This window comes from Cinclus cinclus, chromosome 4, assembly GCF_963662255.1.
Source record: "Cinclus cinclus chromosome 4, bCinCin1.1, whole genome shotgun sequence".
Lineage (NCBI taxonomy): Eukaryota > Metazoa > Chordata > Aves > Passeriformes > Cinclidae > Cinclus > Cinclus cinclus.
Genome location: NC_085049.1, coordinates 55,134,731 through 55,151,677, shown reverse-complemented (window position 1 = coordinate 55,151,677; position 16,947 = coordinate 55,134,731). Strand labels below are relative to the sequence as shown.

Genomic DNA, 16,947 nt, shown 5'->3' with positions numbered 1-16,947 from the left:
TTTGCACATGAACATTTTTTCAAATTTACAAAAGCAATGTAGTGAGAACAAGCCTAAGCAGTAGAGGAACAGAGATTTGGAATAATCACTGCAAATGGGACAGCACAGAGAAGCACCAACAGACCTATTCATTTCTCTCATTATGGTTATTCTACCTTGGAACTACACTTGATCCATCCTTTCTTTTCAATTAAAGCATGTTTAATTTATTATTTGGAAGAAAACCCTAAGGAAACCGAAAGCTCTGGAAACGGGAGATTCTGCCCAGTCTTTGCTGGCCCAAAGACACAGTGTCAGTAACAAAGTGTACAAAAAAAAAAAAAAAAAAAAAAAAAAAGAGATGGGGGAAATATGATTAAAAAGTTTGAACAAGAAACACAGTAAAAACAATGTCATATTGAGGCAGCATTCAAGTTCCTCATTCCGCTCCAAAATAAGTATTTAGCTACACATTTAACTCCAAGACTTCATGCAAATATTTGAAATGGCAGAATAGAAGCTGCATGAGCTCTCACTCTGTCCTTGAGGATTCAACTCAAACCTAAATAATTCATCTGGGAAAGCCACTGAGAATGCAGAAAATCTAGTAGAACAAAATTAAGAAATTATGCTGGTATATGCTTTTTGAAAGAACACATTTAACACAGGGTTATTTTGAAGAGTAAGGACAAAGACAAAAGGTTCCTTTAATTAGAATCTTTCCTCTGTACTTCAGAGGTCAGCAAGTTAAAACAGATGTGTCTCATGAACTCCTGATCTACCAATCCTTCTGAGAAAGTGCCCTGCAGCTGCATCAATCTCTGCCTTTGAATTTCACATGCACAAAGGCAGCCTATGTCAACACTGTTACTCAAGGCTCTACTACGAGCTCAAGTTTGAGTGCAGCAATCAGCTACTGCCATTCTTAGATGTAAAACATATTGCACTTAGGATAGCAAATTTCAAGACACCTCTTGGAGGCTGAAGAATACCCACACCACATCCACACTCATTTGGCTTCTCCCATAATCACAAAGGTATAAAACTTTAACCAAACATCTGAATGTTCATTCCTGTAACACATTCCTAAATTTCAGTCAGTAACTAATTCAACACGACTGCATTTAAATGACAGCCAAAGCCAAACTCGGAGTCAGTACCAGCTTTAGAGACTCGTGTACCAGTCACACAAGCACCTAGACAAAGGGCAGACACCTGATGGGCTGAGATGCAATCTTTCAGAATGGACTGTACTGCTCTACTAAGTGTCAATCTAAATACAATCGAAGTGTCAAAATGTCCCTAGCAGAAGAGGCGGGGAAAAAATACAAAACCCACCCAACGTCTACTTTCACTCTCATTTTCACCTCCCTACATTAGCAAGAAACCCTTTCACTTCTTGACTGAACACACCCATATCAGACAGCAGCAGCAGTAGACACTTACTACTTTGGCATACCTGCCGGCATTAAAAACCAACCTGCTCTAGGCTTCCCCTTTCGCTTTGCTTGGCCAGAAACACGGGAAAATGAAGCGAGGTGTGTCAGCCCATTTCACATCCCCCCTGCCCCTGCACACGGTCACGGTCCAGGCGATGGAAAGCCCTCTCTGTTCCCGGTGACAAAGGGCAGCACCTCAGCCAGGTACCAACACCTAACGACGCCTCGGTGTTCTTTTGCCCAACCCCTGCCCAGTGCTACAGGCAGAAGACTTGTCGGGCAAATGTACGCTATCAAACAGCGTGTTTTACAGCCCGATCACCGATAAGCCACGCTACCGGTGCCGGGGGCCGAGCCTGGCCGCGGGCTTGTGCTCGCTTGGAAGTCTGCTTTCCTCAGGACACTGCCCCGGCTCCCGGGAGCGCACGGGAAGGGCCGGGAGGCTGCGCCTGGCAGGGGCCGTGAGGGGCAGGGGCATAGCGGTGAAGCGGCGAGCGCTGGGAACCCGCCGCAGAGCACAGCCCGGGGGGGACCAGGGCGATGCTGGCGGCGCTGGCCATGGCGGGCGGGGCGGGCCGGCGACACCGCCGGGGGAGCGGCGCAGAGGGGAGGGGGGGATGGGACCCGTTACCTCCTCGTTGTACCACTCCAGGACGCGCTCCACCGCCTCCGCGCCACCACCGCCGCGCCCCTCCACGGCCTCCAGCACCGCGTCCAGCTCCGGGGCCGGCTCCGCGCCCGGCTCCATGCCCGACCGTCCCGGCCCGCCCGGCCCGGCCCGGCGCCGCCGGCAGCGGCCGCACCCCGCCCACGCGCTCCACGCGCTCCACGCCCCCTGACGCGCCCGACGCTCCCCGCGGAAGCCGCCCGGACTGGCAGGCGGCGTCCGCGCGCCATTGGCTGGAGCGGCCGGCGGCGCGCACCCCCGAGCCCTCCTATTGGCTGCCGTCCCGCCGCCGGCCGCCGAGGAGAGAGGACTCCATCTCCCAGCGTGCCGAGCGGCGCGGCGCGCCGGGCTTTGCTACCGCGGGGCACGATGGGTGCTGCAGTCCGTGCCCACAGCGGCGGTAGCGCGCCCTCGGGACGCTCGGTGGCGCCGGGGCTGCCCGGCACATCCCTCCCTTCTCCTGAGGCTCGCCCGATTGTGCGCTCTCTGCCCCCTGCCCCGTGCGCACCGTGTCTGTCACAAGGCGAAGGGCTGCCAGCAGCCAGGACTGGCCGCTTTTTCTTGAGCTTTTAGGTCATCGGGCTCCCACCGCGGGCGAAGTCTGTGTGTCCCCTGAAGGGGGGCTTCGCCACAGCGCCTGGCAAGCAAAACCAAGCCAGTTTTTCTCAAGTCTAACCCAGCAGAGCAATGGTGGTACACCACTGGGAAGTTCTCCGCTTTGTTCAGGTGGCGGGGGGGAAGGTGGGCTGCATCGGCAGAGACGGGCAAAGGTGAGCCGTGTCTCTAGGAAGGTTTTGCAAGACTGTGGGTTTAAACCACAGCGAGCAGACACACGGTGTTTCCATACTCAAAGTGCCTATAATCGAAACTCATTGTACGGATAGCAGACAGTGATATATTGAAGTTAACAGAAACAAAAGAAAACAATCCCAACCATGTTGGTACGGAGCTGTGGCCGGTCTCTCCTTGAAATCTTTACTCCTTCAATTCAGGAATCCGTGAGGAAGAGCAGCCTTTCATCTCACAGATGACCGGTTCCACAGTGGAGAACGCCAGGGAGGTTGCACCTGCAGATGGACAGGGCCCGGAGATGGTCAGATGTGACGATCCATGTCTGCAGTGTTTAAGATGCAGACCCAGACCAGAACCTGAATCTCCTCCTTAGGGGTTTCTTGCCACAAGAACAGGGATACAAATCCAGAACATCGCGGTCACTGGACTGCAAGGAGCAACAAAATCCAGCCACCCAGTGCAGGCATTCTTTCTGAGTCAGATCCATCTGTAAACTGATGCAGCTTTGGAGATAAACCCAGTGAAAAGAGTCTTTTGCCTCTTAGATTTACAACTCTATAATAAAGTATAAGCCTGCTTAGATTTACTTCACAGCACTGCAAAACACTCATTTTACTTGCACGTAGCCAGTTGATTTTGTTTTAAAATTACAAAACCTGAAAAGTAAAGGTTAGGAAACTGTTACTGCCCTTTAAAGGCACATTGTTATTCATCATCAGCGCGTTTTAGTATCCACTTTATGTAGCATATGAAGGATTAGGATTTCAATCAAAGAGAGGGACAGAATAAATTGCATCCTCTACCAAAGAACTGCCAGACCTTTTCAGATGGGTGCATACCATGAACCCTTCCCATGTTAGTCAGCTTTATCTAAACTTTCCAAAGCAATGTCTGCCCCTGAATTTCATGGGTTTCAGGGTCAGTCACAACAGAATTGTGGGGTTGGGGAGGTCAGAGGCCATTTTTGTCAAAGGGTAGTGACCTTAGCAGCAAGAGGTAGCCTGACAAAAACAGGATTCTTGCTACTGAATGGAGTTCTCACTGTTCTTCCCCTGCTGAGTCTTTTTTCTACCTGGTAATGAAAAATCTCAAAGCATTGTAATGGATTTTTATAGGCATACATACGCACATATTTGAGTGTGTAGATCTATTTAAAAATATTAAATGTGTTACGTCAGTTATGTTGTAATATATGATATTAGTTTCTATTCTACTGTATATATTATATATCTATCATTTGTTATATGTTTTAGCTCATGGAAAGGATCACATATCTATAAAAATGTGTACTTCGAGTTAGGAAAAAAGAATGTAAGCAAGAAAATAAAGGAAAGGAAAAGGGAAAAGAAAAAAGGAAAACATAGAAAAAAGATAAGAAAGAGAAAGAAGAAAATAGAAATATAACTGAAGAGAAACTGCAATTGAGACTGAGTATTTCAGAATGTGGTATAAAAGTTTCTTCAGCAATGTTTGCATAGTCACATATTTACTTTGTATGCACATGAATGCGTGGCTAGGCAAGGACGCCCAATTTTTATTTTCCATGGTTGAGGGAAAGGATTAGATAATAACAGCCTGCAAACTCTGACTCAGAAGGTTTGGCAGTTGGTATGGGATGATTTAAGACATTCTTGACCCTCACCAGACATTCTACACAGAGTTTATGGTGCTGTCCCGAGCTGCTGCACTCCCCAGCCTGGTGCACACCCTGTGACCTGAAAGCTGCTGTGGTGGCCTCTGAGCTGCAGTGGCCCAGGACAAGTTCTGCTTTCCCTCGCAGCTCTCCTCATGCATGTGGTGGCCTCTGTTTCACCAATCTATATACTGCCCCCATGAATGTCTACTTTAAATTTCAAAGCCCTCATCAGGAAGCAGTTCAAAGGAAGCACACATTCAACACTCCTGAGGCATCAACACAAGTTTCTAAATTAATTTAAAAAAAAAATATACTGTGGAGGATTTTTTTTTTTTTTTGCAAAAGACATTCCAAACCCTGTCTGACTGATGATGTACTTGGCTCTTTTTTGTAAGCAGCTTTGTGGTGCTGCTGTTGGTCAGAATTTGCTCTCCCAGGATGCTGCAGTTCTCCATACAGAAAGGTTTTATTATTTCTGAGTCTCACACTGCATCCAACATCACTCCTGTTTCCTGAATAGTCTACCTGAGCTCTTGAAATCAGGGTAATGGAGTTGCCCCCAAAAGTATTGAAGGATATGAAATATTTGTATGCTAAGAGAGTCTAATTTTCCCCTCTCTTTCAGTCAATGGGGATCAGGCTTCTTCTGGTTTAACAATTTCCTGTAAAAAAGAGGAAGTGCTTCTGGCTTCCCTTGAGTGGTGTTTGGGTTCACCTCCATCCTGATCCTTCCAAAGACCGAGTCTTGAGTTTCTGGTCAGTTCTACACACAGGCATCTCACCAAGGCATCTGGTCCTTGGAGGGACCGTGGCAGGTCATGATCACCAGTCCATCAGGCAAGTAGGGGTGCACCACCCATCTGCCATGAATTGTGCCTGTTCTTGAGTCCTTCCTTGGATAAAAACATACATCATGACATCCAACATTTTTGAAGGTCTGCAGCTTGCAGAAGTTTTTACATTTAAGTAAATTTAACTGGCATCTATTTACTTTCAAGAACTTTATTTGGGTGTGAAAATCCCTCATGTATCTTGCACAACTGTACAAATAACACTTATGTCCATTTTAGGCATAAACATGGTTACCGTCACACTGGGTGCTATCAAAGATTTTATTTACAAAACAATTACTAAAATGCCTGTTGTCATATTTCCATTTATTTATTTCTTACCCATAGGGTAATAGGTCCACCATAATTGCTTGGTGTGTTTTATAATACAGAAGAAAAAGCTATGTTAATAAAAACTAACAAAAACTCACAAATAGCTACAAATCTGACAGAAAATGTCTAAGAAAAATTCTCCCCAAAATACAATACATTTTTCCACACATACACAGTACAGAATAACTTCAAAGGCACAGCTTTGAATTTTGTTTTTGTAGACGTAATAGAGAATTATCACCACGTGAAGGAATTGAGAGAAGTTTCATACCTGTCAATAGATAATTAAGCAAATAATCATGTTTGCATTGTCATTTTCTTTATATAATTGCTTCATATCATCATATTTAACATATGTGGCTCTGAATCCAAAATCTTCCCAGTCCCCAAGTCCCTTCTTACCTTGTCATTACTGACCAGAGAAGTTAGATTTTTCCAGATTGTGCAAACTCAACACAAATACATATATAATAAGAACAATAGTCAAATTAAGGCAGTGTACAATTCAATGATACATGTCCTTCCTTCTCTTTTGTAAAGGTCAAGCTTACTGGATCAACAGAAAGGTGCATCAACATACAAAGTTAGGTGTAAACTGAAACCTACAGCAACAGGTGTCCTTTTAATGAACCAGATAGAGGAATTGATATGAGTAAGTGATGACTTGGCAGAATGGTTTTTAAGGAAAGCATTAAGAGCTTACAAGAAGAACAGATGACGGAGTTTTGCTTAGGGTGAATTTCCTGTCTTCAGTTCAAATTATAAATAGGTCCTGTTTCAGTACTTCTTTTTTGTAAGACTCATTAATGTTTGTCAATGAGAGAGGAGGTAAAAATGGCTCACTCAAACTGGGAGCACGCAGGGTTGGCCCAGAATTTAAAAAGGCACAGATCGGCCCAAAATGTGGTCTAGAAGAGCACAAAAGTGTTTTTCGGCTACAGGAACACTCAGTCATACTGATCTGCAATCTGCCCACGTTAGGAACTACATTTATCTGCCTGGGATCTTTTCCATTTTCACCTCCCTTGAAGAACATCCACGAAAAGTCCCACACAGCATGAAGCTTTTGTAACTCTTGTGAGTGTGCGGGCTCAGCTGATACAAGTCATCTTCATTTAGCCCAGCCTGTGGTGGCTTCCCCATTGATGTAGGCAAAGCCAGGAAAGTGTTGCATGTGCTCGTACTCAGAATTCCTGCGTGTTGTCAAGGGCGTGTACATGTCACTGGAATTCCCATATCTTGTGGAGTGCATGGAGGAGCTTGTGTAGCAGGAGTTGGCGGCTGGGACCTCTGGCCAGCGTGGAGTCACTGGTGTGGGATGCAGCCTGGGGGTACTGCTCATCAAACAGGGCTCCATTCTTGATGTTGGGCCATTGAAAGGGTACTACAATTAAAAAAAAAATTAAATCAAAGAATCATCTGCCACATACTTCATTTTAAAATAAGTGCTGGTGGTGTTACAATTCTGTGTTTATAAAAGCCAAAATCATATGAATTAGGAGCTATCCAACAACAAGGTATCATACTGAAGGTGAAAGATAATCAATGTCTGCTGTAAACCAAATTTTCAGGGGAAGTCTTGCAGAACAGTCACTGATTTTAAATATAGAATTAATTTATCAAAGTGCTAGGTGTATCTGGGAGCAGAAAAAAAGATTGATTTTTTTTCTCCCGCTTTTCCTCAAAAACTTGCTATTTACTAAAAATCAGAAAATAAAATGACCAAACTCTTCCTCATTCAACGAAGTGTTGAGAGGGGGGAGCAAAAGAATATTTATTTCTGGGAAGGTGCCTTCCCTTAAAATGTTCAAAAGACATCCTCACAGTTTCTGCAGGAAAATGGTGTGGTCTGGTCCCAGAGCCAGCAGCTAATTGGAGAACTTCTGAAAAGAGGGAAGCAGGAGAAGAATCCTTCTAGTCCCCAGCTGTTCACAGTGGCACTTGGAAACTAGAAATCAAAGAAGTTTGACAAATGGCTTCCACTAAGGAAGGACAAGATAGGAAGGAAAACAGAGCTGCTTTTGCCCTCTATAGCCATAGGCTGTCCAGCAACAGAAAGTAAATTGTGCCTGTGAGGGTTTGCTTAGCATGTATTTATCTTATTGTCTATCCTGCAGCAGCAGATCATCTGTGTGCTGTGCCTGAGGAGCAGCTTTCCCTGTTTGGTCCCCGTTATCCATGTGCATCACAGAGATGGTGAGGCTCCCTGTTACTCTCGGCCAGCCATGTATCTTCAGACCTTCTACGTTTTACATCTTTATACATTTTCTGCCAAGTGTCACATTTAAGATTTCCATATCTTGGAAATACCCTGTGGTATTTCTTTAACTAGAAGGCTATTACCAAAGTAGCACTATCGCTTCTGATGCTTACAGACTTTGCAAGTTGCATACCAAAGCTTTCTATGGCTGCAAATCACCTCCCTCATATTTTGGAGGCTTACGGAGAGAACAGCTGGTGTAGGTGCTCCTAGGAGGGAGGTAGCAGAACTTCCCCAGGGGTCTCATTACATTACACCACTGTGGATGGGCCCGGGGTCAATCAGTTGCATAAGCAACTGTTGCATAAGCCCAAGGCAATTGCAGCAGTGTCTCCATGAGGAGTTTGTGCTGTCTCCCTTCAGACCACAGCCAGGAAGGCAGCCCAGCCTTGGCAAACATATTTGATCAGTTCACAAGCCTCAGGCAGCTCAGAGCCACACACTGGCCACTCCTAACTAGAGAGGAGAAAAAGACTTTTTGATCAACCTACTGTAGTTAGTGATTTAGCACATCCCTGTGTGTCCTGGAGAGAAGACATCAAAGGTGTTATCTATCCTGTACTTCCCATCACCACACAGGCTGGATCTACCTGTGCGATCACAGCTGCTGAAATGGGGTGTTAAACTGCAACACCACCCTGGAACATCGACATTTCAACACTGTTCTGCTAATCCAGCTGCCAGAATAAGCCATCCTGGCAACACTGACAACAGGTCTATACCACACCATCTCAATTTCCATGTTCACCCCAGAGAAAATTTTTTCAGTAGGGAAGTTCAGCAGAGCTTACACACTGAGTGTAAAAAGCTTTCTATTCCACTGAAGGAGAATCAAGTCTTCAGACTTGTTGGCTTTCCAAAAATTTTCACTGAAGATGAGAACTTCCAATGTCCAGCAACAATGAAACTCAAGCTTTGAAGTAATGTTTCCCAAGTTAAAAATTTCCTTCTTTGTCTTCAGTAGTGTTTTACTTGATACCAGTTATGGTGGTCTTTGCCTTTATTACCTGCTGATCTATACTTGAAAGTACTGTAGGTTCTTGTACTAAAGAGTGTATTTACAACAGGGTTATCCTAGCCTTCTACTGTAATACACCAGCGATTCTCTCTTGTTTTCTTCACAGTGAGATAATTGATCTGTTCTGTTCTTAACTATAACAGAAGCCTTTGCCGTCCTGATTCAGTGCAATTTTCCTTTGAGGTTTTGAAACGAAGGTTGTGACTTCTAATGGGGGAATTACTTGCTTTCATATCCCTTACAAACAACAAGAGAAATCCCTGCCTTCAGCCAGTATAATTCACTATTTGAAAATTTGTAGTCAGTAAAAACATTCACCTATCATCAAGAATAAGTTAATGAACTCTGGGAATATTGTGGTGGGTCTCCTTGTTGTACACAGCACTATGTGGGGAAGCCACATTATGTCTTCTTGGTCGTTTGGAACCACAAAACTTGTGCCATGAGCAAATTAAATCTTGGCTCCCAGAATGAACTTCAGGATGCACCAAAAAAGAAAGATCTTCCTCCTCCAACATGCAGCCCAGAGGCCATGCTTAGGCTTGCTGAGAAGGCAGGGGAATGGCTCTGCATGAGGGGACAGGATACAGTGTGCTGCTTTTCCTTTTCATCGAGTGCAGCCGATGCAGCTGTGTTTATGAATGTGTCATGAATGTAAAAAGAATAATTGCTTGAAAATAACATGGACTCTAAATATCCAGTATTTTACAATAAATTCTGTTATGACTGAATGCAAGATGGAAAGTTTTGTAACAGTAGGTCAGCTAATCGCAAATGACTCAGTGGCTTCTTTTTCCCTACAGTGAAGAGACTATTGAAAGACAATATTTTTAAAGTACTCCTTGGCCCCTGCCTGACTATTAACTCACCCAATGAAGCATCTATTCAGCCTTGTTGGAGTGTCCAAAGCAGAGCCATCTGGGCGGATGCCTGCCCATGCTGCCTGAATCACCTTTCACACTCTACATCCGGTTTAATGAAGAGTGCTTAAGCTGAACTCAAAACACTGGGGCCTAGTGATCTTTGCCAGATATAAAAGCGACATTTGTTGGAGGACTCTTGACAGGAAATCACCATTTTCTGGGTTGACTCACACTTGTTACTACTGCTGCCGTTAGACCTAGACAAGAAGCCCTTTAAGCCTGTGGGACTTTGAGCAGATTATTGTTAAGGCCTTGCCCACAAAAGTAAAATGAATTTGATTTCTTTTAGTATCATTTTAGAAAATACTATGTTAAGTGTATCTTCCCATGAAGTGAAGGCTGAGGTTCTACAGTGAAAAGATGGAAAATAATCCCTTTTTCTTTATTCTCAACTCACCAACCAATTATAAATGGTTTCAATGTCCAAACAAAATATTTTCCTTATGACTGTGGCTCTGACTTTACATTGTATTAAGTCCCACTTTTGCTGAATGCTATAAATTAATTTTGCGTGTTAGCCACCACTTTAGGACTTGCAAGTAACACATACCAGAAACTACTGAATTGTGGAGAGCTGGCTATAAATTAACTTCATAAAAATATGCTTAAATCTTATAAAATGACATAGCCAAAACTATTGATTAAATCTATCTTTATCACCCTTATCTCCACACATTGAACCTTACTGAATCTGTTAATTAAGCTGAGTGAAACTTTGAAGTCCAAGTGATTTTGGTACTTTTGGGAGTGGCATTTGGAGCCTTTGGCAAATGCTATTTGTAATTATCTCAAAAGAAGTTAAGACATCTGTTTCCTGTTGCATTCAATGCATAATTACTTCAATTACATGCTAACAGTCTCAAGGCCCTTATGAAGCCATACAGTTGGGAACAATGACTCTTGCTGCATGGGTGGGATTTGGGCAGTATTTTTGTCTTTCTGTCATTACCAGCTGTTTGATGACAGAGTGGTTATTGGGGAGGGTGTTATTCTTACTGCACTGGTACAGCCATGAGTTTATAATGTGTATGTGCTGGAGGAGTAAGAACTTTTCCCCTTCTTTTTGTTTTCCAAAAGTAGATGAACCAGAACAACAAGAATGGATGCTGAAGCATGGACTCTGACTCAGAAAGGATATCCTTGGCTCCCCCACTGTCACAAAAAGAGTTACTACTGTCTTCCAGTACTGCTTCTAGAAAATCCTGCTGCAGAGGTATATGAAGGGAAGACATGGTTTAGTGGAATTGTGGCATGCAGTATTTTACAGAAAAACTGGGTAGTGCTGCATGCTGCACCCTGGGAAGTGATATGAGACCACTCATATGCTGCACTGCCCAGAGCAGTTCAGGAGAGTCAGAGTACAAACACTGCTTAAATTTCCTTTGACTATGGCCCAAACACTGTGCTCTGGGTCTCTGAGAGGTGCAGACCTGGTCTACTGCTGAACAGCAGACTGAACTGCTGCAGCATTTTCCAGAGTGATGTGTTCTGTACAGGACATGGAAGTAAACTTGTATGACCTTCATAAATGCAGCTTAAAGGCAGCAAAAATAAATAAATAAATAAATAGATTCATTCCTGTCTTTAAGGTAGGAGCTGCATGGGACAAAAGGAGAAACATTGCTATGCTACTTCCATGGCTCTCTGTCACTTAACATCGACCTTTTGGAGATGGTTGTTCCATTTTGGGAGCGGCAAAGGAGAAAAAGTAAAATGAGGCTGTGTTTGGTGTGGCATCTAGGGGGGATTCTCAGGTCTAGGTGGCTGATCTGGCAGCTTCTTGACTGAGTCCCTGCTACCTACTCTGAGATCAGGTTTGCACAGAAAGGCTGGAGGGGAGCTCCAGCTCCATCAGGTTTCCCTGCTCAGCACAACTGAGAGAACAAGACATTCACACCCTCCTCAGACTACACCTGCCCTGCAGTCCTTGGACAACTCCTGTTCACAGAGCACGTGCCACATCAGAAACTAAAGAGATGATAATGCTTAATTCTGCAAGTGAAATGACAGAGAGGAGGTCAGGAAGGAATCATGCAGATCTATAATGTCTTGAATGGTGAGAGTGGATAAACAGGGAATGAATATTCACTATACCTCATCACCCAAAAAAACCCTAGGGCACCCAATGCGATTATGAGATAACAGACTTAAAATTAACAAGATAGTCAGTGTTTCATACAACCTCTGACAAAGTCTGTATGTACAAAAAAAGCTCAAAGACAGTGTAGTGGAGAGTGGTTTGCTACAAAAGACCTCATTCCAGCTGCTGTTTCCTGCTCAGGATATCCCTATATCCCTAGGTTAGCTCTTGCCAAAGTCATCACAGCTATGCTGGTGAAAGGACCACCTTCCACTTACCCTATTTCTAGGACTTTTCCTCCACACATCTGTTTCTGGCTGTTGCTAGAGATAAGATCTGGATAACTGAACCTACATGTAGTGTGATTCACTACAGCTACACATTTGAGAAGTTATAGTTAAGGATGTGCATCTTTATATGTCACCAGATATGTTAAAATGTATAGTGCTGCAGATTTCTCTAATTATATTTTTCCTACTAAAAGGGTTAGCCTTGAAATTTACAAAGAAAAATTACTGAAGCATGAATTAGTTCATGTCTAAAGAAAAGGTAGAGCTGTGTGAATTGAAATACTTTGGGTAGTCTGAAAGAGGATTACGACCTGTCCAGCCAGGGTGAACATTGCAGGTGAAAGCTGTGCTCAGAAGCCAGTCAAGCCTACACTGTGGAGGTGGATCAGGTGGGACTTCATGAAGGTGTTGTAACTCTGCAAAACTCAACGTAGGTTGAGACCTCTCAGAGACTTTTAGACACAGTTGTTGCCTATTTTCTGTCTTGGCACCTGGTACTTAAAATTGTAGAAGCAGATGAGACAAAGAACTGATGAAATAAAGTCTCAGAGTGGATGTGTTTATGTACACACACACACTAAACAATCTCCTTCTATAAGGTAGTGGAATAGCATCAGAGTGTATGCACTCCTACACAAGTCAAGAAATGAACAATCAGGCCTGGAATTACAAGTAAGGAACCATTCTGAGAATTATTCACAGGTGGAGAGGGAAGGAAAAATTCGGATTAAGACCAAGGTTTGAACAGACTGTTCCTGTCATCAAAAAGAGTCATAGTCGTCAGTGGGAATTAGCCTATAATGCCAGATCCCCACCTGCACGTTTTGAGGTCTGTAAAGTAATAGTTAATAATAAATATTAAAATAATAAATAGCAAAATATCTACATCTCTGTGACTTTTTTCCTCAGCACAGCCTCACTCTAAGGATTCCAATGACAAAATCAAAACTCTCAAAGTAGCTGATAAAGCCTGGCATGTGTCAACCTTTTCCACAGAAAGAGATTGGATATGATGTTCTTCAAGACCAAAATAATTATTAATAGCTGTAGCTTAAACCCCACCTTAACTGCATGTCACCTATTTTGGCTCAGACCCTTGTCTGGGACAAGGGCTCTCCCTGAATCCACAGAGATTTTTTTTCTTAGGAGTTAATCCCTAGACACTATCCTGAAGAGCATGGTAGAATAGTTTCTAAATTTGAGCCAAAGTTCTATATTTGGCCAGAATGTAGATTATAACAAAGAGTTCTTTTGAAAGTTATGGTCAATGCCTCCTCTTCTCAGCTGATTATACTCCCACAGCTCTGCACATTGCAGCTCCTTTGGTTTCAGTATAGTGGCAGCTGTTGATACATTCACTGTAAATTTGGCTTTGTGTATTTTTATTTTGCAACATCATGAGTTCTACTGCAACTCCTTTGCAACGTGTCCCCCACACAAAGACCACTAGAAAAGGAACAGTTCCCTAACATCTTATTAGGGTCATCTTACAAACTGCTTTTTGGTTAAAAGTAGCTAAGAAAGTACTTATTATCAGGGCAGGCATTTTAAAGATGATAACTTAGCTTTAAAAACACTGTCAGCAAATTTTATATCAAACTGTTAAAGACTTTGAAATAATTTTTCAAAAGTAAGGTTCCAGTTTGTAGCTCCTCTCAGTACAGAACAAGCACATTGATAGGGTTTTGTTGGCTGTGTCCTGCTGTGCAACTCCATCTCAGTTTATAAGCAGCATGAGAAAGAGCATGCCACATAGAAATTGAAACAATTCTCCTTTAAAGTGTGATCATTAAAGCGTAGCTGTTCTTCATATGTGTTCAAGACAGTTCAAAGACTAGCAAGAGAGGAAAAAATGGTCTGACATCTGCACTTGTAGAGGCAGCCTACTACAATATGAAAGAGATTTGCCTGAGTTCAATGTTTGCTACTTTTTGCATACAGCCTGTTAACCAGGATATGAGTAACCTAAAAATGTGTTGATCTTTATTTGCTTTACTTGTTTCTGGAGATAACAGGGCAAGAGCTATACTGAAAAATGGAGGAAAACAAAGCTGTGCCAGGACACTGCACTTAAATGTTCACGCACTTTTCTGCTGAAGATAGAGCAGCTACAAAAATTCTCAGACAAAGCCTTGTGTAGTCTGACAGACCAGGTGTGACACAAATGGGTGAGAAGTTGTAGCTTGTCCTTTCCATAGGCCAGGGAGCCATTGTTGTGTTCCAAATGAGCATACTGGGTGTGTACAGATCTCAATAAGCTTTAAGGAGATCAATACCATGATTCTCATCTTACAGCTATGGAAAATGAAGCATAAAAAGGAGAAACAACTCCTCTAAGATCATGTAGCAGACTGATTCTGAAGACCAGAATGAGATGCATCTTTTGTGTGCTCAGTTTCAAAGCACTACCAAATTCACATCTCTGACTCTGGTATGAAACCGTTGCAGTCCAGTGATGATAGTTAAGCATGGCAGTTCCTGATACACTTTTATAAATTTTTAGTAAAGGGTAAGTGATGCCATGTGGGTGGAATACCCCGATGCTATCACCTCCTCCTTGTATCTGCCCTTTGCTGATCTTCCAGCAGAGAGCCCAGAGAGCAGCTGCCTACACTGGGGAAGCACCAGCTGCACGAGGCACTAAAGCTCTCCCACAGCAGCACTGCTTTGGAACTCTTGCCACATCTGATCCTCACACCTAAACTGTGCTGGCTCCTACTGGCCCCGTTTCATGAGGTGGAAGAGTTACTGATATTTCTCAGCATTGAAGTAGGAGACTATAGGATACAGATTAAACAATCTCTGCAGTGGTGTCCTGAAGTTATTCAAAGTATATGCAGAACTCACTGTTTTGGCAAATTCCTAAACAGGGTTATGCTCAAAAGCAGAGACTGCCACAAGAATTCACTATGGCTTCTGCATCTTCAGCTAAATGAGAGCACTTTTATTTCTTGTTAGGGATCTCTTCCTGCTCCCAACAACTAAGAATCATAAAACCAGATATATTCGTTTTTGCTTTAGCTACTCCTTAAAACAGAGACACATTCCTTGGTTCAGACTGCTGGATTTTAGAGTAAATGCTTTATACTGACAATCTAAAGCTACTTCTGATTGCCACTAAAATTAAATGATTCCTAGGTAATATTAGAAAATAAGAAATATAGGAGCCCATCAATATCTAGACAGCTTATTGATTCAGACAACTAATACACTGATAAATTTACAAACTGAATTATTTAAAATGTTATAACAAATATCATCAATTAAAAAATCCAGATTACCTGTGAAGAGCTTCTGTGGTAAGCTGAGTAGTGAAGTGGACCAGAAATAGCAGTATCATGTGGTAAGGATGGATACTGACTCTGCATTGGATGGGGATGCTGGTTGCTATAGCTACCATAGTTGTAACTTCCTGTGTATCTGAAATACATCAAAAAACACTGTTAGTAAGCAGAATCATTTATTCCCACTAATAATTCCACAACTTTTATGGAATATACCACTGTTTGTTTTTTTAATTGGAGGATCATATTTTAAATCTTTTCCAAAAATATATTTTCCAGCTTAGATGGGAAGCAGATGCCACCAGTGAAAGTGTGTCCAGCACAACATCAAATAGAGAGACCCAGCGTGTTTCTGTGACTAATTTTGAACTGCAGCTTTAGCTCTGCACTTTCTGAGGAGAAAATGTCTTTCCCTTTTATTGTTATCTAATGCCATATTCCCAGTAAATTGCTCTCCAGGTTGAGGAAGCATGGTAAACCCTGACTTGAAGAACTACAGTGAGTTCAGCTATCTCCTTGTACTGCAGTCAGATGTTCCTTTTTTGGGAGGGAGAGAAGTGAATTGTTTGAATGTGCAGCATACAATGTTCAGCTTTAGCACAGCAAACTCAATAAAGGAGTGGGATTTGAGGTTGGAGAACCTGTCTACTTTCTTTGTTGAATCCCAGTCTCCTATCTAGGGACATCCAGGGGCAAAGGAGGGAGAAGTTTCCTTAGCTATTGAGTTAGTGTTTGTTGGCCACCATGGTTTGGACCATTCACTAGCAGAAGATGCATGGACACTTTCTGCAATCTCCCCATTTTTGTGAACATGTGAACGTCTGATCTTTGTTGTCTTTCAGAAAAGCTGATTGACCTAGATTAAGGTGTTTATTCAAATCACCATAATCCAACACCAGAGGCAAGAGATTTCTGCAGAAACAATGAATGCTCACATATATACACACATAAATATAACATAGACACTGCCTGTGTCTGTCCCAAGTCTTGAATACTCTCAGCTCCCAAACCTCTGTGCTGCTCTGTTTCTGCCTCCACCTAACAGTCATATTTCTGGATAAAAGTATCCAGATACTCTTACTAAGATTTCTCCTTATCCAGGTTTTCCCAGTAAGGGCTTAGCAGTGACATTCAAACAGATATCTAAACCTAATCACATCCAAGATGGAAGAAGATGCAGGGTTCAAATTAATCTCCTGATACCCTTCCAAACAGTTTAGAGTCTTTCACACTGGGAAAACACTTCTACAAAGTTAGTGAGTTTGCAACAAGACTGAGCAACACAGTAAAACCTTTTGAACTTCTTGCATCATAGCAGTACCTGGGCATTTGCTGTATTGTCTATTATTTCTCCATTGATTAGTTTAGGATTGTTTTTTTAGTTATGGGTATCTATGTGTTATGCACTGAATCAAA

At 42.8% G+C, this 16,947-nt stretch overlaps 2 protein-coding genes across 2 annotated transcripts in view; both read right to left on the bottom strand.

Annotated features, from left to right (window-relative positions):
* The window catches only part of RIC8B (RIC8 guanine nucleotide exchange factor B), a 30,868-nt gene extending 28,711 nt beyond the window's left edge, over positions 1-2,157 (bottom strand). The window contains exon 1 of the mRNA XM_062491277.1: positions 2,050-2,157. The gene's annotated coding sequence lies outside the window, so the exon portion shown is untranslated. The remainder of the gene's footprint in view (positions 1-2,049) is intronic.
* A 4,630-nt stretch (positions 2,158-6,787) lies between these two features.
* RFX4 (regulatory factor X4) overlaps positions 6,788-16,947 on the bottom strand; it is an 83,124-nt gene continuing 72,964 nt past the window's right edge. Inside the window, exons 19-20 of the mRNA XM_062492522.1 lie at positions 15,529-15,667; positions 6,788-7,060 (exon numbers count right to left, since the gene is read on the bottom strand). Of these exons, the coding sequence (XP_062348506.1) occupies positions 6,788-7,060; positions 15,529-15,667 (412 nt within the window). The remainder of the gene's footprint in view (positions 7,061-15,528; positions 15,668-16,947) is intronic.